The following is a 24,219-nucleotide window of genomic DNA, read 5'->3' as shown; positions in this document are numbered from 1 at the left end:
CAATTTTTAATTACTTGTATCATCACTTTCACAGCACTTGCTCCCTCTTTCTGTACCATGTTGGTACATCCAGACTTTCCTTGTAGCACAGCTGTGTTTATTAGTGCATTTGACATGAAAAGGAGTCAACTGGTAAAACAGAAATGTCAGATTCTACTCGTGATTCATTGGACAAGAGATGCTGTGCTGCTACTGACTTGTGGGACTGGATAGGAAAGATAATCTTAGCTCTGTTTTTCCACCAGGTCTTGGAGGTGGCTTTGGTTATGTTGTTGGAGGAATACACTGGGATAAAACCAGTTTTGGAAAAGCTGTAGGAGGGCAACTTCGTGTCATCTATGTCTTCACCTCAGTTGTACTGACTATTGCTACTGTGCTGACTCTAGTTAGCATTCCAGAGAGACCCTTAAAGTCCTCTAACAGGAAGAAAAAGGTGATGAAAAGTCCAAGTCTTCCTCTCCCTCCTTCTCCACCTTTCTTCTTTGAGGACAGTGTAAATGAAAACTCTGCTTCTCATAACTCAGCTCACTTACAGGCAAGTTTTACAAGTCCTGTTTCCCCCATGAGCCCACTCACGCCAAAATATGGGAGTTTTATCAGCAGAGACAATTCTTTGACGGGAATTAATGAGTTTGCATCATCCTTTGGGACTTCAAATATTGACAGTGTGCTTATAGACTGTTTTACAGGCGGGCATAATAGTTACATGGCACTTCCAGCTAGTTTGTCCAGGCAGCCTGTCAGTGTCAGCTTTCCTCGGGTGCCTGATGGCTGTTTCCATGGAGCAAATGGAATTCTGGAGCAAGGGGAGAGCAGCTTAACATCAGGGCCTGACAGTGATGTGCTGAGAGTGGGTTCACTGGATGCAATAAAGCCACGGTCATCGGGGATCTTGAAAAGACCTCAGACCTTGGCCATTCCAGATGCTGTAACAGGACACTGCCCAGAGAATAACAGAAGAAGAAATGTAACCTTCAGCCAACAGGTAAGAGCAGGAAATCAATGATATGTCTATGTAAACATGAGTGTTATTAATCTTTTCATATAGTTTTAAAAGTGTGGTGCACAAATTATTCATTAAAGACTCTTGTGACAGCTTCCTCATAAAAGTCATTATGGGAACAGCACACCTGCTATGACTCTATCAGTAAAGTAGTGGGTAGAATGTGAATTATGACTGGCAGTCTGTCAGCTGCCTTTGTCAGGGTGGCAGAAATGGGAATGTCCCACTCTTAACTGGGCCAGGTGTGAGAGTTAGGTCAGTATTTTTAGTCCTGCTTCACTACCAAGGGAGCTACCACATGAGAGCAGAAAAGGTCACATTTTTATTGAGCCTGTATCTTCCCTTTCCACAGAAAGACCTGCAAAATAGGGCCAGGGATAGGATTCTCCCATGAGCTTCTCCTTATGGCAGTCATTACATCTGGCTCCATCAGGGAGGTGAGCTTTCCCTTACTGAGGGATAAGACTCTGACTTCACCTCCCACTGTTGGTGATAACTTGGAATGTCTGAGACCTCTGCATGCTGGCCCATTTTTTTATGATCTGGGATGAGGTAAACTGTCCTCTGTTATTTTTTGTTTTGGTTTGGGGATTTTTTTTTGGGGGGGGGTGGTGTCTTTTTGTTTTGTTTGTTGTTGCTGTACTTTGACCCAGTTTGTGAGGGCAGACTTTGTTAGGGCCAGGATTGTACATACTGGGCACACTGAGGTTGAGCATCGAGGTTAGCAAGCAATGAGAATGTGTTTCAATTAAACTCATCCTCTTCTTCCTCAGTGTCTCTAAAACTTTAGGATCCACATGTGCCTGAATGTGGGTACAGCTCCTATAAATGCAGTGGAATTTACACATTCCCGCTGTGCCTGTGCATCTGGATGTGGTTGCCAAGTGCCCTAGTGAAGGGAAGAGAACTGTTTCAAGTGTACTGAAAGCTGCAGTGCAGTGCTGCCATTTGACACTTGTTCCGATCTAATATACTTTTCAGTCTCCAAGTCAACATACTCCAGCAGCAGAGTTTAACTTTCAGATGATCAGATAGGCGTGCAATATTGCATACATCTGCTTAAAGGATGTTTGTGCTTCCCTTACTGTGCTTGTTGACCTGGCAGTTCTTATGGTGCAGGTTGCCAATATCCTGCTGAATGGCGTGAAGTACGAGAGCGAGCTGAATGAATCAGGAGAGACCTCAGAGCAGCCCCTCTCCGTGAAGCTGCTTTGCTCAACCATCTGCCACATGCCCAAGGCTCTCCGTAACCTCTGCATCAACCACTTCCTAGGTACTCCCAAAGCTCTGGCTTGCCTTCACTGGGAAGTACTCTACCCCGGGTGAACCTTTTTCAGTATTTTATCTATTGCTGCAATGGCTGCTAACTAGAGACAACGTGATTTCTTCCATATAGATACCAATGAGGTACCTTCTTAGTTTCTTAGAACACTTAGAAAGGAAAAAAATACCCCAAACACCCAAACAAAGCAGTAAAGCCTGTGTTCCTAGAAAGGGAACAACAATGGCCTAAATCAGCACATCTGTTAAGTGGAATGTTCACACCAAGCAGAAAGATGAGATTAGTTGCATTTCCATGCTTACACCCTGAGACTGGCATTTACTTTCCTCTCTCTGACAGCTCATGTACAGGGGTCCCAGAACATGCCAAGAGGAGGTGTGGAATGTGGCATTGCCTGTAACCAGCATAGTGTTACCTTTAGTCTTTAACATTGTGTGACTGGTGTTTAGGAAGGGCTTGCAGTCACTCCAGTTTACACAAAATTGGACAGAAGGGACCAGGTAATTAATACTCATTGGCTGTGAAAGGAATTAAGGGATTGTCTACATCAGTGACCTTGGTGACAATTTGTGAGTAGAGATTTTAACTGTGTCAGAGGCACTCTGGAGGCTGCAGCCATGCCATAAGAAGCACTCCTTCCAGTCCTACGTGGGAAGGTAACAGCAACCTGAAATTACCATGGGATGAGCCATTCTGTTATACTGAGCGCTGTGTCCTGTCAGAACCTGAAGACAGCACAGACTGCTGTCATCTATTTTTCTGTCTTGCTAAACCAGTATTTTGTGGCCTTTAGTCAGCCTCTAGGATTCCACTTAGGAATTCAAATGGTAAATCTTGGTCTTTAAAAGCCTGAATGTCTTTAACAAACATTGCAGCATTATGCACAGGGAGCAGCGGTCTCAGATAAATGTGGCTGGGTGTTATGTAACACTCAGGTTGCACAACCTGTCCTAGGGTGTGATTTGTAATATAGCTGATAACATCCATGTAAACTTATAAGGGGAATCAGATATTCTGAAATCCTAATAGGTAACTTCTCACTTCTTTCAGGGTGGCTCTCATTTGAGGGGATGTTGCTCTTCTATACTGACTTCATGGGAGAAGTAGTGTTCCAAGGGAACCCAAAAGCACCTCACAACTCAGATGAGTATCAGAAGTACAACACTGGGGTCACCATGGGCTGCTGGGGAATGTGCATCTATGCATTCAGTGCTGCTTTCTATTCAGGTACTTGGTACATCCATCTTAACTACTGCTTTGGGAAAAGATATGTTTCTTAAATGTGGTGTTTCTGCAACAGGTAGCCCAGTGTTTATGTTGCACATAGCCTACCACATGGCACAAGTGCTGAAGCCAAGTGTTCTTTTTCACCCGATCACCTCTGCTAGTTAGCTTGGCCTGCACTGACAGCAGGTGAGGTCAGCAATCCAGTGAAAACACATCTCTCCTTGGATGTGTTTCCTTTCACAAGCGGCATTTTCGATGTACATTGAATCCAGAAATACATGCAGTCACCATAGGCACAACTCTGGTGCAGCAGCACCCAGTGCCTGTGTGTCCCAGACAGAGCACTCAGGTGTCATGTGCCACCCCAGCACTTTGTCACGTATGTCATGCCTCTGCCTGCCCACCCCCACCAGTTCCCATTTAACCCTCTGGGACAGGGGCACTGCTCAGCTCTGCCGTGCCCTCTGTGCAGATAGGGCAGCAATGCTGCATCATGGCAGCTGGATTTGGAAGGGGTCCTCGGCACTCACATGCAAGCCACCAATTCCTCAGAGATGTAGTGGTTGCCAGTGAGATGTGGCTGCCTAACCAAAGGTGGACCCCTCAGCCCCACTGACCGCTGGCAGTGGGGAGGGCTGCAGTTCACCCCGAAAGCTGTACCGTTTTCTTGCAGCTGTGCTGGAGAAGCTGGAGGAGCGGTTTAGCACACGGACACTGTACTTTGTGGCATACTTGGCCTTTGGGCTGGGCACGGGCCTGGCCACGCTCTCCAGGAATGTCTACGTGCTGCTGTCCCTGTGCGCTACCTACGGCATTCTGTTCGCCACGCTCTGCACGCTGCCCTACTCCCTGCTCTGCGACTACTACCAGAGCCGAGAGGTGAGCTTCGGGCCGGGGAGGGGACAGGAGCCCCCGGGACACCCCCTTACTCTGTGGCTGTGTCCCCACAGTTCGTAGGCTCGCAGGCGGAGGGCACGCGGCGTGGGATGGGCGTTGACATCTCCTTGCTGAGCTGCCAGTACTTCCTGGCGCAGATCCTCGTGGCCCTGGCCATGGGGCCGCTGACGGCGGCTGTGGGCAGCGCCAGCAGTGCCATGTACTTCTCCAGCCTGGTGTCCTTCCTGGGCTGCCTCTTCTCCTCCCTCTGCGTCACCTACGAGCTGCTGCCCACCGAGGAGCTGCCACCCACCGAGGAGCGGCGTCCGCTCCTGCCCCGTGCGCGGAACGAATAAATGGGAGAAGCTGCCACAGCCTCTGCTGCCTCACTGCGTCACCCTTGGCCTCCCTATCGTGACAAGATGGGCTGTGCGCCCCTGGGCCGGCAGCAGTGGGCTTGGCAAATGGAAAGAAAGGTCTGCGCTGGCTTTGGTGAGCTTTCCCCCGCCTGGTGGGAAGGTGAGGGGTGAGTCAGCGGCGCCTGGCACTGCTCGTCCTTCCCCTGGGGTGGCAGAGGCCCTGGGGCCACAGCAGCAGGAAGTGGTGGGGCCGTTCCTCCAGCTGCCTCGTGGTGCTGTCATCCCGGGGATGACTGGTATTGTCCAGCATGAGGCAGGAGACCTGAAAGTCTGGTGCCTGGGCAGGACAGCCTCACTCTCTCGAGTGGCAGTGAGCTGCTAGGCTGCACACTGCTGCAGAGACTGCCACCCTGGGAGTGGGTGACCTGCCAGTTTGGGGGGCAGAAGGTGCCACCTCCTGGCCAGGCAGAGCAGCCTTGGTCGCCTGTGAGGCCTTTGGGAGCTGCTGGTCCAACCTACAGCCTCTGCCCGTGGGAGGCCTGGCTCTGGAGGGTGCTTTTCAAAACTTCGGAAAAGCTGAGAGCAACTGGTCCTGCTTGGGTGGTGTAAGTCCTCTGCCAAGTGCCGTGGGCTTCTGGGTGCTCAGAGCTCCCACCAGCAGAACTGCTACAAGACACCACAGTGGGCTGAAAGCGCTGTGGCCTGGCTCCCACACCCCACTCTGGAGGTCCTGGCTGTGGTCCTTGGTGATGTTTGCCAATACATCCATATTTCGTTCCTCGTTAGATTTTAATTAAGACTACAGGTGTTTGTGATGACTTAGGAGGAGGATTTGTCCAGAATCCAATTTAGCAGTTGTCCATAACACAGCTTTGCAGAGAAAGGTCTTTTCCCATCAACCTCCCTTGGGCAGAAGGTTACTCTGAAGAAGTTTACTCTTAAGAAAAATCATTTGTATGGAAGCCTGCATCACATCATTCTTGTTTATACAATTTTACCATGGGACATTCTGAAGTCTGTATGGGGATCAGTGACTTAAGTGCTTGTCAGTTAGAGCTGCATCTTCCACATCTCAGTTAAAACAGTAAAAGGGCTTTGGGTTTCATTATCTGTGAGATTTATTAATTAATCTGATTTTAGAAGGTGGTGTGTGAGAATTTGTACAAGTTCTAGTTAAGGCCAGGAGTTAATTTTAAGTCATAAATAAAACTATTTCTAAAGTTCCTGTCAGTCTGCCTCTGTATTTGGGTAGGCAGCCAATGTTTACCAAGGCTGAGGGGCATTTTGGTGTTCACATGTGCTGCACATGGCATCCCTGAAGAGATTGTATTTGCTCACCTGGTCCCTAGGTCCAGAAGAAGGGTTTTCTCTAGAGAGTCACTCCTTTAAATGGGTTGTACTTCACTGCTCCCCTAAGTTTATTCTGATCTATGATGCCAAGGTGAAATAATATGTGTAATCTTTAGTTGTGGCTTACTGTAATCCAGTGCTGAAAGCATAATACATGACTTGTAAGAACCTCTCATTTTTATCATCTGCTCCCAAGTGTTACTTTTTAAAAAATTTATTTTAGAAGCAAGTTTCATGTTACTCAGTAGTGACTTAAACAGAGGAATACTACTGAAGTTATGAAGTCAAGCACTCAGAGATAGGGGACTGTCAGCTATCAGATTGATGAGTACATTCATTTTCATTTCTTTGTTTGGGCTTACATAGTGTCATATCTGCAAATCTGTGCCATTTCTTCGATTATGGGACAGTTCAGGACAAAGCTGGGACAAAATAGCATGAGAAACTACATTTGGCACTTCTGATTTCTGACAATCTAAAGGCTTGACTTTGGAGAATTTTTCTTTTCTTGTTAGCCTGCTTTGTAATTTTAATTTCTTTTCCTTATCTTCTCAAACTTTTAAAAATTATTTTATTTTTTGTTTGGTCCCTCTAGCTAATGTGGTATTAGTTCTTAAATTTTTTTCTCCTCTTAAGTTTTGTAGCCAGCATTATTGCACTAAATGGATTGTGAGCACTTTACTTTTCCACGTAGCTGGAGTTGCAGATCATTTGGTTGCAAGTGAAAATCTTCAAAAGATTCATAAAATCAATGTATTTGATGATAATGTTTGTCTCCATTTCCATCTGTAAATAATATGAACTACATTTATATAGTTATAAAACTATTGCTATGCCTGTATGCATTGCCCAATAGACTCTATATTACATTTTCTATTTTATGGGATATGGACTTTATTTTGCATATGTATTTATGTAGTGGTACATACATAGTACTTTTAAGTCAACATCAGTCTGTGTTAATTTGGGGTTTTGAGCAATACTAGTGGTGTCTGGAAGAAAAACAGAGCCTGTCACCATCATGCAGAGCTGGAAGCTGCACCAAATCCTTAGAAATAACTTTAAAAAGAGGCATTGCTTAACTTGCTTATTCTCTTCCTTTGACAGACATTTTGTATTTTACAGAAATTACTGTATATGGTCACTGGTGAACTGTGAGCTGCAAGGTGATGTTTACCTTCTGGAATCCAAATGCTTCAAATATTCTGTCTAAATTTGCAAGTTAGTGATTAGAAAAACGATGCATGGGTTTAGGCAGGAAAATGATTTTATGCTGTGCTGTTTTTCAGTGATGCCTAAAGGTTAATTTTGATTAAGTCCATATCATTAAAGGTGGCTTCATGGCAATTATTTGTGGATGTTTGTAAATGTATTTATTACACACGTACAGAAGCAGAGAAAATGGGGAGAGGGATGGAGAAAAGACCTAACCAGTTTTCACATTTGTAATTAAGCTACCTGTAACCATTTCAGCATGTCTGCAGCTCACTCAGCCTTTGCTGTTTCTCAGAAAAGACAACCTCATGATTTCAGAACTTCTGCTGTTCTTTGATTGCAAAAATAAGTCTTTTCAAGAATCAAACAGAATAAAATTGTGTGTGTATATATATATATATAGTATGTATCTATGTATATATAAAGAAAAACAATATTGGAAAGTATTTAAAAGAGTTCTCTAGTACATTTATTTTCTACAAATGAGTAAACATCTTGCACTCGATAGGAGAGACAGTTTATTAAAAAAAGAATTTGCATAAAAGGTAGCTTTCTTAATGTATGTTCTCCCTCCCTCAGACTGGGAGACAGCCTCAGGAGAGAGGAGAAACTTTTAGATGCCATTATCATAACAGCACCCAATGGATTGCATAAATCAAATACACATCTTGAGAACTCTTTGAGTACCAGGGGCTGAAATGCCAAGGGAGATCTCCAGCATCTGTTTATCTAAATAGACATTTTCCAAACCTGTGGTTGTTATTTCATAATGATTCATTTAGCCCAGCTTTTCTGCAGGGAAGGTTTTTGTGGATGTTCACTGGGGAAATGGCTGTAGCAACTTTCCATTGCTGTTCCTGTGCCCCAGGCTGCTGCTCCTGTAGCACAGTCAGTTGGCAAATTTCAGTCTGCAACACTCAAGACAGAAGCAAAAGCTGCAGGGCAGCAGCACTGGGACAGGCTGGAGGTCTTTTACTAGAATCCTTACTTGGTATTGCAGTTCTTGCTGTGTCCTAACAGGTTTGAAGGTTCTGGGGAGACAGTGTTCTATGCTGTACAAGAAGCTTTTAATGTTAAAAGCCTTGTCAACACCCTCTCTCATATATACCATGCAGAAATGGTAAATACATGGAATAATGACAATTTTGGGTGATTGCAGCTTGCTGCCTAATGCCCCCAGCCCCAGTGGTGGCCACGTTCTCTTTAGATCTAGAAGGCAAGAGCACAGCCCAATACCCAAAAAGGGTTAACAGTAAACAATGGGGAGGTTGCTTCATCCTGTGTGGAATATGGAAGTCCGGGGAGCAGAAGAAAGCAGGCAATGAGTAACATTAATGAGATGAATTCCAATGCAGGATGTGCCCAGAGTAGCAGTCTGCAGGCTGGGGAGCAGACTGCAGTGGGGGTGATTCATTATCAGCTGTGTATGTAAGCTGTATGCAAGCTTGTTTGTTTGTTTGTTTTGTTCTTGCTTTTTCTAGGATCCGGGGATAGCTTTCTCTCAAAAAGGATAACAAATCTTGTTGCAATAGCCAAAGGAACAGCCAGCAGAGGAAATCACAGCATCAGAGCAGAGATGAAGATTTTGGGTTGTGTGAGTACAGTGCTAACCAAGCTTACGAGAGCTACTTGAACATGAGAAATATAACAGTATTGCTGTCAGTCCTGTGAAGAATTACTGTGCTGGAGGTTTGAGCTTCATCCATAGCTTTCTTCAAGCCTGGCTTTTGCTGTGTGCCAGCCTGATGATACCCTACTCTGCTTCTGCTTTATGCCTGTTCCTTTCAGTTGTTTTTAATTTACTACAGTTATCTATTTTTTAGCCCACACAACTCTTTGGGGAAGAGGGGATGGAATACAACTGAGTAAGAGGAATGCTGCTTCCTACCAGGAAAGGAAAATGTTTGCTCCTTTTACCCAAGCTCTTGCTGTAAATTATTTAGTGAAGTGTTTAGAGCAACAAGCCCTTGAACCTACATTCCTATGCACTCTTTATTATGTAGAGCCCCCTTAACCAACAGGGGCTCTTCATGGCTCCAGAGAAAATAATCTTTGGAAAGGTAGGTTCAGTCCAAGGTGTAAATGGCATTCAGTGCTCAGAGCTACCTGCTGCTGGTTTTCTCTACCACATTCCAGGAGGCCTCAGACACCCCCCTTTTTTCCAGCCCTGCGCCTCTCACCATTTGCACGGTACTACAGTTGTTCACTGTAATTTGTTCTCAGCCTTCATCTGCTGTCAGCATCACAGCAGCTGAGAATTATGCTTTGTGTGCCCAGCGTGCCTATTTTTTTTTTTTTTGAAAGCTTGAGCTGTCCTGTCCTGGTGCACAGTACTGTGCATCTGTGCACAAAACCCCACTGCTTCCACAGCAGGCTGGGGTTATAGTGGCCCAGAGGCTGTGCATTGTTGTACAGACTGTTCTTCTGACTCACATGGAACGGTTTATACATCTGGAAAAAGTTACTAATTGGGTCCATAAGAAGAGACAGACGCAGTACTTGCATGGACAACGAGGAGGGAATTAGGTGAGGCACTGCCAGACTCTCCTCTTAGAACTTCCTTCATTTACCTCCTGTTACCACTGTGTCACGCAAAATTAGTGTGTGATGCCAATAGTCCCTCACCCTCCTGCATTGCAGAGCAGCCCCAGAGCACTTACTATGGCAAAGGGCATGAAAACAACTGTTTTATTGCCTTGTGGATGACTGTGGAATGCTTTATTTAGTAACAATGTAAGGCTGAGGGGTTGTGTGGGGTTTGTTTTGGTTTTGTTTGTTTGCATTTTTTTTAGTGGGTCAAAAGCCAGGTCTCCACAGAATTGTCTTAAAAGAAACATTACAGACAGACCTTGTGTTCAAAGGGGAAAGCTCTGGAAAGGAAAAGCTTCGTGGCACCTTTGATTATGGTAAGAAAAACACTGTGGATGCAAACCTTCCCCATGGAGCAAGGAAAGGAAATCTAGAGTAAGCTAGGGAGGAACTTCCTACGAATCAGTGCACCAGAGTGCACTCACCATTTTATACAAAACGTGATGCTGGATGTACCAAATACACAGAAAAGGAGGGAGGTGTAATAGAAAAGCACCACCATTTTTCATAGCCTCAGTCACTTCCAAGAATAGCTTTTTACTCACCTAATCTTTCATCCATGAGCAGAAATAAAACCACTCTTTCTCAGTATTGTGAGAGCAAGCCAGACCCTTTTCTTAAAGTGTTTTGTCTACTCATCCTCTGTTGGGCTGCTTACACTACCGCTTTTACTGAGATGCAACACTGGAAACTTGTCTTTGCCTGATGTTTGTAGAATCATCTAGGAATTGCACCAAAGCAAACCCCAAAAAGCATAAGGTGCATCTAAAGTAGGAGAGGGACTTTGGTGGATTTCTTGCCTCTTCAAACAGGGTCAAATATGTGATTAAATAGTAGGACTCAAAGGACAATTTCCCCAATCCCTCTTTACATGGGACCAAAATCTTTCTCTTTTACTTGTAAATGAACAAACAGGCCCAGAAACTCTCTAGAGAAAGTAAACAGAAATACAGCTGCACTTCCATTTGCATTTGTCTGTGCCAGGCCTCCCCTGAACCACTGGACTGCTCTGTTACAGTAAATCACAGCCAGAAGTCAAACCACTTGACAAGTGGAGCAGGCCAATGGAAGCTGGCAGAGGACATGCCATTACTGCGGGCAGAGAAACTGGAGCCAATGGCACGCCTAGGAAATGCTGTAGGTGCCTCCTGGAATGGTTCTATACCTGCCTTAGAGCAGCAAAACCTCATTTATGCACCAAATTTGGCAACAGTGAACTTCGGTTGAGAAGAGTCTGGAGAAAGCAGCAGATGGACTGTGTAGAGTGTAGAGGTAACACTTTAATGGGGTCAGATGCACTGACGGGCAGAACGCGTCCTCGGGCCCGGGCGGGCCGGCGCAGTCCCAGACCAGTGCGGTCCCCAGACCGGTGCGGTCTCGGGCCGCTCGGGAGCCTCCCGGCCGGGGCGTGTCAGGCCGCGGTGCCGGCCGCGGTGCCGGGCTCGGCCGGACCGTCCGCAGGGGCAGCCTCGGGCTGCTGCTCGCGCTGTCGTCGCCGGCGCAGCCTCTCAGCGCCGGTCACCGTCATGGGGTGGAGCGGCAGGAACCCCGCCAGCCCTGCCCGGTGAGACGCGGTGAGACGCGGGAGCGAACCGGGGCCCACCCCTGCCCCCACCCGCGGCGCCCGCCCCACGCCTACCCAGGAGCTTCTCGGCGGGCCGGGACAGCTGCGCGCCGCAGCCCAGCCAGTACCGCAGCCGCTCCAGGTTGAGCCCCGCCACCTTCTCGCCGTGCGCGTTGGGCAGCGGGTCAAGGCAGCCGAGCTGCTCCAGGTACTTCCCGTCGCGGGCGCGCTTGCTGTTGGCCGCCACGATGCGGAAGAACGGCCGGTTGGTGCAGCCCCCGAGGGCGAAGCGGATGACGACGTGGCCGCCGCGGCAGCCCCTCAGGAGGCGGCCTCCCTGCGGAGAAAGCGCGGGGCGGTCACGGCCGGGCCGGGCCGGGCCGGGCCGCTCCGAGCCCGCGGCACTCACCGAGCTGCACCATGGCGGCGGCACGGCCCGCGCGCGGCGCGCAGCGATGACGTAAAGGGGCCGGAAGCGCTTGGCGTGGGCTCGCGCGGTGGCTGCCGGGAGTTGGAGTCTGAGGGGCCATGGCGTCATTGGGGCATCCCAGTATCACTGGGGGAGCGGTGCTGCTGGGGCCGGAGATGAGCGCGGAGCCACGGGCAGTCACTGGGGCTCCCCAAAAAGGGAGGGTACAGCCCCAAAGGGCCTGGAAATTCATAGGGAGGGAGGGAGGGGGAGAGGGTGTGCGTGTGTGTAAAACACTGAAACTGCAAAGTTTGTTATTTTTATATATATATTGACAAATAATTTTACTTTATATAAAAATTAATTTTAAAATACCTCCCCGTATCTGCTGTATTTGTATGTATATTTTTTAATATATATCCTATATATCTAATATATATATTAGATATATATACCCTATATATATATAGGATTTTAGAATGTAAGATATCCTGAATATAGACTTACATGGCTTTCAAATACAAATATAGCTTGAGATGAGGCTTGAAAACGTAAGCAGAGGTGACCCGCACGAAGGGAGCAGCGCTCTCCCCGTGTTCCCGTGTTTCTGTCTCACTGGCACGACCCAAATTCCGGCACTCGGGGATTTTGACTCGCTGCCGCCGCCCGCTGGCGAGCGCGGGTATTGCAGCCCCCCGCCGCTTAGCGGCGCATGCGCACTGGGCTGGCAGCTCCCTGGTGGCACCTGCTGGCGGAGCGCGGTACCGCAGCTGCGGGGTGCACGCATGCGCACGGAGCGCAGGGACGCGCTGGTGGCACCTGGTGGTTAAAGGCGGTACTACAGCTGGGAAACGGGGCTGGGGTCGGGGTGTGGGCTAGGGGTTGGGGTTCGGGATTAGGGATTAGGTATGGGGTTAGGGTTTGGGTTAGGGGTTGGGGTTCGGGATTAGGGATTAGGTAGGGGGTTAGGGTTTGGGTTAGGGGTTGGGGGTTGGGGTTCGGGGTTAGGGTTTGGGTTAGGGGTTGGGGTTCGGGATTAGGGATTAGGTATGGGGTTAGGGTTTGGGGGTTGGGGTTCGGGATTAGGGATTAGGTATGGGGTTAGGGTTTGGGTTAGGGGTTGGGGGTTGGGGTTCGGGATTAGGGATTAGGTAGGGGGTTAGGGTTTGGGGGTTGGGGTTCGGGATTAGGGATTAGGTATGGGGTTAGTGTTAGGGGTTGGGGTTCTGGTTTAAGGATTAGGTATGGGGTTAGGGTTAGGGGTTGGGGTTCTGGTTTAGGGATTAGGTATAGGGTTTTGGTTATGGGTTAGGGTTTGGGGTTCCGCTTTAGGGATTAGGTATGGGGTTAGGGGTTGGGGTTCTGGTTTAGGCATTAGGTATGGGGTTAGAGTTTTGGTTAAGGAGTAAGGGGAGGGCTTTCCATTAAAGTTTTGCTTAGAAGTAGGGCTTAGAATTAATGGTTAGTGGTAGGTTAGGCTTGGGGCTTGGGTTAGAGCTCTGGATTTTAGTTAGGGGTTAGAATTAGGGTTATTGTTGTGCTTATGTTACGTTCTGTAGTTTTATATGACCCTGTGTTGGCCAGGAATTGCATAGCTTTGTATATTTGTTTGTTTTGGTTTTGTTATTGTGGAATGTGTGTTGCAGTTTAATGCCCTGTACTTGTATAGACATTGTGTTTTACCCTTGGTTTTGTATTGTACTAATGTGTATTTAAGTTGATTGGTTTTTCGAGAAATTGAAATTGTGGAGGGTCATGTCGTTTGTTCTGTCACCTGTATTGCATTCTAAAGCCCTGTACTTGTATGGACTTTTGTCCAAGGGAGTTTCGCATTTTGTAGAGTCGTCCTTGGTTTTGCATCAGTCTGCATTGAAACTGGTGTAAAGGTGTACTCTCTCAAATGACTGAGCTGTACAGAAATATATTTGAGGAAGTGTAACTGAAGAGAAGTCATTCACTAAAGTTGTAATAAAGATTTGTTTGTTCCCTCTTTGTCTCCCGTGTTTCTTTGGTGTGATTTGCTCTTTTTTGTTTGTTTTGTGTCATCTTTGTCAGTGTCTCTCCCTGTCCCTCTGTCTCTCCCTCCCCTTTGCCCCTCTTTGTGCCTCTCAGTCTCTCTCTCTCTCTCTCTCTTGTTCATCTTTGTCCCCTTCTCTCTCCTGTTCACTTCTCTCTCCCCTCTTTTCCTCTCTTTCCTCTTTGCTTTGCCTCTTTTACTCTCTCTTGTTTCTTCTTGGCTCACTTTCTTTTCTCTTTTCTTTGTCTCTTTTCTCTCTTCATCTCATCCATTCCATCCTGTACCTCTTTCAGGTGACAAGCACACACACAGAAGTAGAGGCTTCCCCCAGCTGCAGTTGTCCAGTGCCCCTGGGCAGTGTCTGGCCATCCCAGCAGTCAGAGGTTCAGAGAATCCCTGAATCCCTGGGTTGGAAGGGACCTTGAGGATCATCCAGTTCCACAGGCAGGGACACCTTTGCTATCCTGGCTGGCTCCACGCCCCTTCCAGCCTGGCCTTGGACACTTCCAGGGGTTTTTCTTCCACAGCTTCCCTGGGCAATCTGTGCCAGGTTGCCCTGCTTGCTGTTAATGTTTAGTGCATTTCTTGTGGTCTTTTCCTTCCCCTCACATTGCTCTCTCTGTGACAAGAGCAGCCAAGTAGCTGTACTAAAATTTGATAGTTTTTGATGTCTCTTGGCATTAAATTATGAATGTAACATTTAAAATGTGTTCCATTTATAGAACTCCAAAAAGGCTTCTGACTTCAGACAAGTAACAGAGACATTCCTAAAAATTACATTAAGGCAAACAAGAAGAGTTGTTAATTAGAAGGTAGGATAAGTAGGGAGCAGCTTTAAATTGACAGTAAGTGCATTATGTCTAAAATTAGAGATTATCTGCATTTTAATGCCTTTGAATTTGCTTTCCTGTTGTTAATGAAAATAAATACTTGTATTCTGGAGATCTTTCTCCCAGGCATGGGATGCATGGCAAAAAGAGGCACAAGACGCAAAAGAACATTCTGACATCACAGATGTGGACAAACTACTTGTTCTTCAGAAGGAGGAAGTGGAAAATAAATTTTAAAAGCTGAAGGTGCAATTAGCTGCTTGTCCATGTACAGCATTACCTTATATGAAAACTGTGGAGATATGGGAAAGATATCCTTGCCAAAGGTCTGTTCCTTACAAAACTGGCTGCACTGAGATTTAGAAACAATAGATAAGGTGGGTTTCTGCTGGATAACAATTTTTGATCAATTGGAACTGGCAGTTCAGTAACTTCCAATGACATACTTATGCCAAGTTTCATTTCAAAGAGCAACAAGTCTTTATTTTCTGAAACAGAGAATGCTATCAGAACAAATTACAGGTGCTTCACAGGAATTCTTGGGGTGATTAAAAAAAAAAAAGAAAGATTTAAAGGTGGCTTCTACCCCCAGCATTGTGGGCACTCCCTAAATAAATACAAAGAATTGCCCTAAATAAATGAGAACAGTTCCATGCTTTTCACTTGTTTCAAAGGTGGGGGCTGAGGTTCCCTGCCAGGATTTGATGTCAGAGAGGCCAATACAGACTTGGAGCATGGAATCATTGACGTTAGAAGGGACCTTTGGAGATCCTCAGTCCAACCCCTCGCTCAAACCTGAGCAGATTGCTCAGGGCCCCCCCAGTAATGCTTTGAGTCTCTCCAAGGATCGACAGTCCAGCACCACTGTGGGCAGCCTTTTCCAGTGTTTGACCATCCTCATGGTAGGGAAAGTTCTTTCTCATGTCTGTGTGCAATTTGTGGTATTTTAATTTGTGCCTATTCCCTCTTTTTTCACTGGACACCACCCAGCACAGTGTGACCCTGAATATTTTACCCTCTCCCATCGGGTATTTATGCACAGTGGTTACGATGCCACCTCTTCCCAGAGCTAAACCATCTCAGGTATCTCCTCAGCCTCTTGCATGTCAGATGCTTCAGTCCCTCAATCACCTTGGTGACCTTTTTTGTGTATTTCACCTTCTCTCACATCCCGACTCAGTTTATCCAAAATTCAGAATGTTCCTTCACTGCAGGGCTGAGGTAATTTCTCAAAGCTGGGAATATCAGGTACCACTCTGAGCACTTCAAGGAAGATAAAAACATCCGTCCACTGCTCCAGGCACCACACTTCACACCCTGATGGGCACAGCTTGGTTTCACACTGCTTTCTTCCCTGTAGTCTCAAAGGGCAGTGCTACCACATATGACACCAATTTTTCTGGTGTGTGTTTTGAAGTTTTTGTCCAGACTAAAAAAAAATCCTTCCAGTCCTGGGACAGTCTGCCATACTCTAGCACCCACATGAGTTCACCAGTGTTTATTCTGTCTCAGTGCACCTCCTGCCCAATGCCATCTCTGCCACTATGAACTGCAGCCTTGGAAAAAAGGCCAAGCTCTCTTTAGAAGAGTTTAAATCATAATTTAGGTCTTTGTCAATACAGAAAGTGGACAAGAATGAGACTTGCTAATTACCAGGCTCCTGTTATGAAGTACACTTAAAGGATTCTGGATTGGTTTGGGGACCACTGTTGGTCTTAATCCTATGGAATACTGAAGAGGAGCAAAAGAGTCTTGGGATCTCCCACTGAAGAGTTGTTACATCCTGGAATGGAAGTCATGTTGGTCAGGCTGGAGCTCCTCAGTTTCTCAGGTTTCCTTTACCACTGTGGACTCTTCTCATCTGCCTCTTCCTTCCAGAAAAAGGGCTGGTTTAGGTAGTTTAGCTGGTTTAGGTAGTGCCACACAAGGCCTTCTGGGTTCTTCTCTTAGACCAAACCATGCCCTTCAAAACTTCACACAGCTTTTTGATGCTTATGAGTTATTCTTGTTCCTTAATAGGGTTGAAATGGGTTATTTTGGATCATTTGCAGTTGTAGCATCCTCTGGGAGGTCTGTATCAGTAGATTTATTCAAAGTATTGCACATTAAGGATGCTTCCATTTTGGCCCAGTGAAAATATCCCCCACAGCATGAGATGATGTAACAGTGGTTTGAAATGGTGTCCTGGGTTGCAGTGTATTCTATTACCATCCCCATCAGCCGTTGAAATCAGGTGGGGCAGTGTTTCCTTGCCTCCTCCCCCCAGACTATCTTGCTGTTAATGGCCCATCATTGTCCTGCCGCCTGACTCAGAGATAACTCCCTCCGGACTATCTCCTGTTAATGAGCCTAATCAACACTTGGCCTCATGACTCGTTACCCCATTGTGAGATGCTCCACCCAGAGGGAGGAACCAAGCATCCCATCGTGGATATAAGCTGAGGCTGAACACCAGAGACAAGGCCTTTCCACTGGATTTCCAGAGGACAGGAGCTACACAGCCACCATTGGACTTCCTGAGGAAGAGCAGACCCTTTCTTTCTACAGGATCACCGCTTCAGAGGACTGCAGCCACCATTCTACCAGACTGCTACCACCACCCTGCCTAACAGGGACTCAGGTTGTATCTTGACTCTGTCAGTTTGAACCAGTGTTTTCTTTTAGTTTTTTTTCTTTCCTTTTCTTTAACTTCCCCATTAAATTGTTATTCTGACTTGGTGCCTCCCACTGGTTTGTTTTCAAACTAGTACAAACGGCAAAATGAGGGAGGAAGTGACAGTCCTCTTTTTCTTTTTTTATTTGTTTGAATCACTCATCCCACTTATGCAGGAAAATCTGCCTGTCCTTCTTACCTGCTCTGTCCTTTTGTCTCTCCTCCATGCCTTTCTCATGATCTCTCTTCCTTTTTTATTCTCTGCTGCTCTGGCTGAAAGCCTGAATCAAGTCTTTCTGCAGGTTGTTGATCTGCAAAACATGGAGTCACCCGTGTTCCTGACCAGATCAGAGAGGGACATCTGGAACCTCCAGGTCCTGGTTTGGTGGGATTGCTCTTTACCATCCAAAGATTGCTAAGCTACTCTTAGCAATCATCGCTTCAAATAACACCACCTTTAATGTGCTTTGGCTGTTCCTGCTGAAATCCTAATGCCAGAGGCATGGAGAAGGAAGGGAGGGAAGGGAAGGAAGGAAGGGAAGGGAAGGAAGGAAGGGAAGGGAAGGAAGGGAGGGAAGGGAGGAAGGAATTCGTAAGGAAGGAAGGAATTCGTAAGGAAGGAAGGAATTCGGAATTTGGAATTCGGAATTCGGAAGGAAGGAATTCGGAAGGAAGGAAGGAATTCGGAAGGAATGAAAGAATTCGGAAGGAATTTGGAAGGAAGGAAGGAATTTGGAAGGAAGGAATTCGGAAGGAATTTGGAAGGAATTTGGAAGGAAGGAAGGAAGGAATTCGGAAGGAAACCCCATCTTGTTTCCCTTGATTTCAGACACACAAACTGCACCTCACCAGTGTGTTTTATGCTACATCTGTACCAGAGGTGTTTTCCATGCTCAGTGCCTATTGAAGCCTCCAGTACCTGTTCCCTCAGGGCTTTGATCTCCTCAGTTTGGGCTCCCAGCTCTTGGTTGAAGGTGAGCAGCTTCTGGGTCAGCTCAACCTCATTCCTCACTGCTGCCTGGGCCAGTTTCTTTGCCATGGCCGCGATCTCCTCCTGCAGGGCTCTTATCACCACATTTTTTCCCTTTGACTCTGTTTCCAAACCAGAGAGGTGACCCATTTCCTTCTCCAGCAGCTTCTCACCCTGTGGGCAGATTCAGGTGCCACTGCCAGTCTGCAGCCACAGAGACTCCAGACCCCCTGCCCAGGGCTACCATCTCATGGCCATCAGCAAGGGTCCTGCTGTCCCCAGCTTCCCACATCCTCCAGCCACCCACTGTCCCCACACCCTGCTGGGACTCCCGGTGGGACACAGCCATTTGGCAGGATTCAGCTGCTCTGCCAAGGACAGGGATGGCATTCCTCCCTCCCTCGCTCCCCAGCATTACCTTCTCCCGCAGGAGGAGATCCACCTCGGGAGTCCCCAGGGAAGGGGGTCCTCTCACAGCGCTTGCACCATTCCCTGAGACGCTGGTTGAGACTGGAAGACAGCAAATTTATCACCATGAGAGGTGGTTGCAGGCAGCAGAAATGCTCCCTGCAGCATCCTTTTCCCTCGTCCCACCACTACTCCAAGGCAGTGGCCACTATTCAGGGCATGAGCTCACTTCACAACCAGCAGAGAAACCAAAATAAAGACTCTTAGAGTGCAAACAATCTGCACAGCAGAGAGAGTAATTCACCTCTGGGAACCAAAGCAGCCTCCAAGCAGCAGAGACACAGCAGAGAGAGGCTGCCCTTATTTTCCAGCACTGCCCAGCCCCTCAGAAAGCTGAGCTTTTTTGTCTTCCCACGTGGGAACAGCTCTGCTCGCTGCCCTTAGGGCACGGGGATCCTTTGGGCTGTTCCCCAGCACAGGAGTTCGTGCTACCCTGGCTGTGTGTGTCCCTCCCTTCGCCCTCGCTGTGGTTTCCAGTTCAGCACCGGGACTGCACGGTGCTGCCTCCATTCTGCACTTCGGCACCTCACTGTTGACTTTGTGTGGCTTATGACTGCTCAAAAAACCCAACCCCACAGCAGGAAATCCATAGCATCGAGCCCCAGACCACAAAATTCATGGCAAATGTCATGTTCTCCAGCTGTGCTACTCCCCCAAACCCTCACCTCTGCCCTGCTCTATCACGTACTTCATTTTCAGAGGTGTGTCACGTATGGATCCAGTTTAAAGTGCCTTCACTCGAGGCAGCCACTTCAAAGGAGGAAAAAACACCCCTTCAAACAGGAGTCGGGAACAGGCACGAGTCAGTGGTGCAGATAAATCAGTCATGGCCCTTCTGGGTCCCACACCAGGAAAAAGGAAGAGGAAATGTCCCTCTGCAAGGGCAACAGCATTCCCCCTGGGATGTCACAGCTCATTTCTTCCCTGACCCGAACGGCCACCCAGGACACCACACACGGATTGTGATCAGCTCCACTGGACAAGGACTCGCACCCACTTGCTCAACACTCGTCCCTTTTCTGCTCCAATCAAGTTGCTCTGTGAGGACACCAGGACACAAATGGCTGGTTTGGCATCATGGAGTACCTGGGCTCACTGCAGAGGTCCTGCTGAAGGTGTCCAGAGAGGCGGCACTGGCCGTGCTCCTGTCCTGGGCACTCGTGGGTTGCCCTGGCAGTGGTGGATGTGGTGCATGGCCAGGGGCTCGGGGAGCTGCCTGCCCAGGGAGTTGGGGGGAAGCTGCCACTGCAGCAAGGGCAGGCACAGCCTTATGCAGGCACAGAGGAGTTCCAGGACACCAGGGTTTGGGCTCTGCAACCACCTGGAGATGCCCAGTCCACCCTGTGCAACGTTTCAAGAAGGAACAGGACATCTAGGGTGGGAGAACATCATGTTATCTGCACGATTTTAGGAAGGATTTTAGCCCTGGATTCACGTGCACCGTTGTGCAAAACCCAGGCACAGATCTCAGCGGAAGCACAGTTTTAGTCCTTTCCCATTTCCGTTACTCAAGGGTCAGATATTAATCAGGACATCCAGACTCTTTGCTCAAGCAAAAGGAAATTATTGGGGTTTGCTGCTTTTTGGGCTTTCCCCTCTCCATCTGACTGCCCTAATTCTGCCCATCATGCGCACGGTCCAGCAGCGCTCCCTGCACAGCTCTCCTGGCTCACACAAGGTCCTGCCCCATCGTTTCTCCCCTTCACTCCAGTGAGTCAAAGCCTCCCGTTGCCCTTCTGCCTTCCCATTCAGACTGGGAATTCGGGCACTGCCTGCTGTTCTCTGGATGAGCAGAGCTCTCCAGGACACTGGGGATAAGCCACCACCCAGGTCTCAGTTACAAGGGCTGCACTAAACATCTGCCAGCGTGGGGTCGGATCTGGGTGTGGATCCTTCCACACCCGGCTGTTAACGGAGCCCCAGACCCCAGTGCAGGCTCCCTGCGAGTCCAGCACCTTCCCCTCTCCCGGGGCACATCCCAGCCCTGCTGCTTTTGCTCGTGCTGCTGCCCACGGCGCTGGCTCACTGCAGGATTGCACAAAAACCTCACACTGGCCCTGTCTGGGCACGGCAGGATGCGGTTCCCAGCCGGGTGCTGCTCCTCTGTACAACACGTTCCTCTGAGACTCGAGAGGAGCCATCCCTCCCCTTGTTAGACACTTCACAGCCGAGGTGCTTCCCTCCCTGCAGGCAGCAGGGTCAGGCTTCAAAGCTGCTCCTCCAAAGGAGGATCACAGAGCGAGGAAAAGGCACCGCGTGGACCGGCTCTGCATCGCTGTGCAGAGCCGATTCTGTGTGCATCCTGCCTTTGGGAATTCAGCTGCTCACCGCTCCAGCAGGATCTAGCTTTATCTAGGCAGCACCTTGGATTCTTCAAGAGCCAAAATAATAAAAATAATATTGGAACTTTTCAGTTGCTCTAGGTTTGATCTAAACTCCAACTTCCCTCTTAGTAAGTGGCTTGGGAAGAAACATAAAATGCGAATAGAGGAAAAGGACATTTTCCAGATCTACCTTTGCTAATGCAACCCTGTCCTGTGCTCTTCCTTCTTACCGAACTGCCCGAGTTTCTTCAGCAGAGGGAGCTCCAGGTTTTCGTTTGACCCCCTCGCCTTTCCCGAGGATTGCCCGGAGGAGCTGGGAGGGAGTTCCTGCTTCTGGAGACTTCCCCGGGCAGCAGCATCCACCTACCCACCTTCCCTGGGCACCTTTCCCTGGGCAGCAGAACGCACCCACCCTTGCCCGGGCACCTTCCCTGGACATCCCCACCCACCCTTGCCCGGGCAGCCCCACCCTACCTGGGCAGCCCCGTCCAGCACCAGCTCGAAGGATGCTCCCGCGGTGCCGAAGCTCAGGATGTCCCCCGGCCTCACCCTGACGGCCGCGTTTTGGACCTGGCAGCTGTTGACAAAGGTGCCGTGGGGGGAGTTGAAGTCCTGAAGGACGAAGCTGTTGTCTGAGGCGGAGAATTCCAGGGCTGCATGACGATCTGCCACACCTGCGGACTGGGAGCAGGCAAGGGACAGGCAGGGAACGCTGCTGGAGGTGGCTCCAGGTCTGTCCCTGCTTTGCCAAGCCCCTTTTCTGGTCGTCAATCCCAGCATAAACTGGTACCTCTGCACTTAGCGCGGAGGACTCCAGCACATCCTCCTCCTTCCCCTCCGTCCAAACCACGGCTCGTTTCAGGATGCTCAGCTGCCTCGGCCCTACCTGCAGGACGATGTCGGCCCCTCTGTGGCTCCCGATGGTCGCGGTGTAGGATTTCAGCTGGAAACACCCCGAACTCTTTGGAAAGGCTCGCCTTGCCCAGCCCCCTCACCTGCAAGGCTTGCACCAAAAACCCAACTTCTCATTCAGCAACCTCCCACCCAACACAACCTGAGCCACGAGCGGCTCAACCAACTCACACACTAGAATTGTACAAGATGACCCCAAAAGCGGCTCTGTCCCAGCTGGCAGTGTGGCTGCAGTAGCCTTGGAAACCTTGGCCATGCTGGAGCCTGCTGCTGCCTGCCTGGGTGAGTTTTTCCTCTTTGATTTGTTTAGGTTTTTTTTTCCTTCCCCTTTTCCCAAGCAACTGGCCTGGCAGCAAAACACAGCTCTGCGCCGGCGTGGCCGCAGCGATCCTGTGCCAGCTGGGGACACACGTGGGAATGCGTATCACAAACCTCACAGGGGCCCTGCCACCTGCCAGGGCTGCCAAAGAACCTTTAGCCCTCATTTTGCTTATTTTTTATTTAATATCTCACACACACACAAATGGGTATGGCAACCTCAGGCAAGGGGATAAGCATCGCTGTCAGGTGGATGCTGTCAGCCACTGGTGCTTCTCCATCAATATCCCTTGGTCCTAGGCTGCCACATATCCTTTTACAGCAGAAAAAAAGGGAAGAAGCCACACTTGCCACCACCAAACCCCAGCTGGGCCTCACAAGTCCTGCAAGATTTCATCATGCTTCATTTTGAGGCACGAGCAGCAGATTTGGTAAAGTAGAGCTTCTGTGCAAATCTCTGCCAATTTGAAGCCATTCACTTTAGACCTGTCGCTCCCTGCCCTTGTGCAAAATCCCTCTCCAGCTCTCTTGGAGCCCCTTTAGGTACTGGAAGGTGCTCTAAGGTCTCCCCAGAGCCTTCTCTTCTCCAGGCTGAACTCATGGGTTGTGCTGGAATGAGAGTTACCTTCTGCAGATGCTGAAACACATGCAAACCTTGAACACATCCTGATCTCTCACCTGCCAATGTTTTCCCCTTGAACAAGCAGCCTGAGGTTGGGGTGAGATGAACCTGCTACAGGACATGCATGGAAGAGACAGCTGTGCTCTCCCCACTTTCTTCTCCATTGCCCTTGCCTTCAGGAATACCCATCCCCTCACAGTGCCACAGGGAAAAGCCATCCTAGGACAATGATGGTCATGGCTCTGGGAGCACCCACACTTCTCAGCACCCCACATCTCCCTCTGCCTCCCAAATACCACCAAAGGAAAAGCATGCAAGTAGCCAGAGATGCTCATTAGCCATTTGGACATTTTTGGCATGATTCCTGCATTACTCATAGCTTGTGTCACTGAGGTCACTGCACTTCACCACAGCTTTTCAGCTCTTTTCCTTCATGAGACAGGAGGAGATGTAGGAGAAGATGCTGCTTTTGCCAGTCTATTTCATTTGTTTTTTGACAAAGCTCAATAAAACTTTACCTTAGAACTGCTCAGACAAGAAACTTCACTTTAGTCATCCAGATTTTCTAGGACCACTGCTACAGCTGCATTTCTTCACCAAGGAGAGAGGACTTGATGCCCAGTGGGCTCTTAGGGGCACCTGTCCCTGGGACACAACCTCCAAGGAGCTGCACCACCTTTCCAACCCCTCAACAAGACCCACAAAAGGACTCCCCACCCCAAGTCTCTCAGTCTGGGGTATATTCTTATACTCTTTGATTCCTTCTCTTCAGTAGGCGAGTCCTTTAGTTAATGAGGTTATTTTGCCCATCTGAGATGATGCCTTGGGGCACAGCAAAGTAAAACTCCTGTGACATAACAAGAGAAATTAGGAGATGTAATAGGAAATAATAATTAACAAGAGAGACTGTTGTGTGGTTTTGGGCCAGCATCTCTTCTTTGTTTTGGTCACTTGGACTCTCCTCATACCTTACATCAACTACAGCACCAATCCAGCCTCTGCTGAACGGTCCCTAACACGGACATGGCTCAGCGGTGGACCTGGCAGTGCCAGGTGTTGGACTCGATGATCTTGGAGATCTGTTCCAACCTACAGGATTCCAGGATCACATGGACATCAGCCTCACACCAGCAAAGCCACCTCCACATCCCATCTCAGTCTGCCCAAGGGAGCCCGTGGCTGGATGTGCTGATTGCTTTGTAGCCGATGGCTTTGCTGGAAGCCCGGGAGG

The 24,219-nt window shown here is 48.6% G+C and overlaps 3 protein-coding genes across 17 annotated transcripts in view; 1 reads left to right on the top strand and 2 right to left on the bottom strand.

Annotated features, from left to right (window-relative positions):
* SLC45A1 (solute carrier family 45 member 1) overlaps nucleotides 1-10,923 on the top strand; it is a 33,483-nt gene extending 22,560 nt beyond the window's left edge. For 12 of the 15 annotated variants that reach the window (XM_039563864.1, XM_039563863.1, XM_039563874.1 and 9 more), the window contains 5 exons: nucleotides 246-985; nucleotides 2,123-2,276; nucleotides 3,336-3,512; nucleotides 4,186-4,391; nucleotides 4,463-10,492. In XM_039563864.1, coding sequence (XP_039419798.1) covers nucleotides 246-985; nucleotides 2,123-2,276; nucleotides 3,336-3,512; nucleotides 4,186-4,391; nucleotides 4,463-4,744 — 1,559 coding nt within the window. In that variant the 3' untranslated portion in view covers nucleotides 4,745-10,492. Of the gene's footprint in view, nucleotides 1-245; nucleotides 986-2,122; nucleotides 2,277-3,335; nucleotides 3,513-4,185; nucleotides 4,392-4,462 lie in introns of all 15 variants that reach the window. The other 3 variants (XR_005603517.1, XM_019289729.3, XM_039563866.1) reach the window with 3 other exon arrangements.
* Nucleotides 10,924-11,154: 231 nt separating this feature from the next.
* Nucleotides 11,155-12,098, bottom strand: MRPS16 (mitochondrial ribosomal protein S16). The gene is made up of 3 exons (XM_039563877.1): nucleotides 11,875-12,098; nucleotides 11,541-11,802; nucleotides 11,155-11,458 (listed from the first exon to the last, which is right to left on the bottom strand). The coding sequence occupies exons 1-3, from the start codon at nucleotides 12,001-12,003 to the stop codon at nucleotides 11,313-11,315; spliced, it is 537 nt and encodes a 178-aa protein (XP_039419811.1). The 5' UTR covers nucleotides 12,004-12,098; the 3' UTR covers nucleotides 11,155-11,312.
* A 5,311-nt stretch (nucleotides 12,099-17,409) lies between these two features.
* LOC104693367 lies at nucleotides 17,410-23,177 on the bottom strand. Its single transcript, XM_039564135.1, has 5 exons — nucleotides 23,141-23,177; nucleotides 21,611-22,126; nucleotides 18,763-18,854; nucleotides 18,294-18,518; nucleotides 17,410-17,685 (listed from the first exon to the last, which is right to left on the bottom strand). Exons 1-5 carry the CDS (start codon nucleotides 23,175-23,177, stop codon nucleotides 17,629-17,631), a joined length of 927 nt encoding a protein of 308 aa, XP_039420069.1. The 3' UTR covers nucleotides 17,410-17,628.
* Nucleotides 23,178-24,219: the final 1,042 nt, after the last annotated feature.

The sequence above is a fragment of the Corvus cornix genome, chromosome 21 (assembly GCF_000738735.6).
Source record: "Corvus cornix cornix isolate S_Up_H32 chromosome 21, ASM73873v5, whole genome shotgun sequence".
NCBI classification, from domain to species: Eukaryota; Metazoa; Chordata; class Aves; order Passeriformes; family Corvidae; genus Corvus; species Corvus cornix.
Note: the sequence above shows the minus strand (reverse complement) of the source record. Positions and strands in the feature narration are given on the sequence as shown.

Excerpts from the sequence above, each read along its gene's own strand:
- MRPS16 (XM_039563877.1), bottom strand. The coding sequence starts at position 12,003 with ATGACGCCATGGCCCCTCAGACTCCAACTCCCGGCAGCCACCGCGCGA. Across the intron at positions 11,803-11,874 it reads CGCCGCCATGGTGCAGCTCG|GGAGGCCGCCTCCTGAGGGG; the intron begins GTGAGTGCCGCG and ends CTTTCTCCGCAG. Across the intron at positions 11,459-11,540 it reads GCCCGCCGAGAAGCTCCTGG|GGCTGGCGGGGTTCCTGCCG; the intron begins GTAGGCGTGGGG and ends CTCACCGGGCAG.
- LOC104693367 (XM_039564135.1), bottom strand. The coding sequence starts at position 23,177 with ATGGGTATTCCTGAAGGCAAGGGCAATGGAGAAGAAA. Across the intron at positions 18,855-21,610 it reads TGCTGGACGGGGCTGCCCAG|TCTCAACCAGCGTCTCAGGG; the intron begins GTAGGGTGGGGC and ends GCTGTCTTCCAG. Across the intron at positions 18,519-18,762 it reads ATCTCCTCCTGCGGGAGAAG|GGTGAGAAGCTGCTGGAGAA; the intron begins GTAATGCTGGGG and ends ATCTGCCCACAG.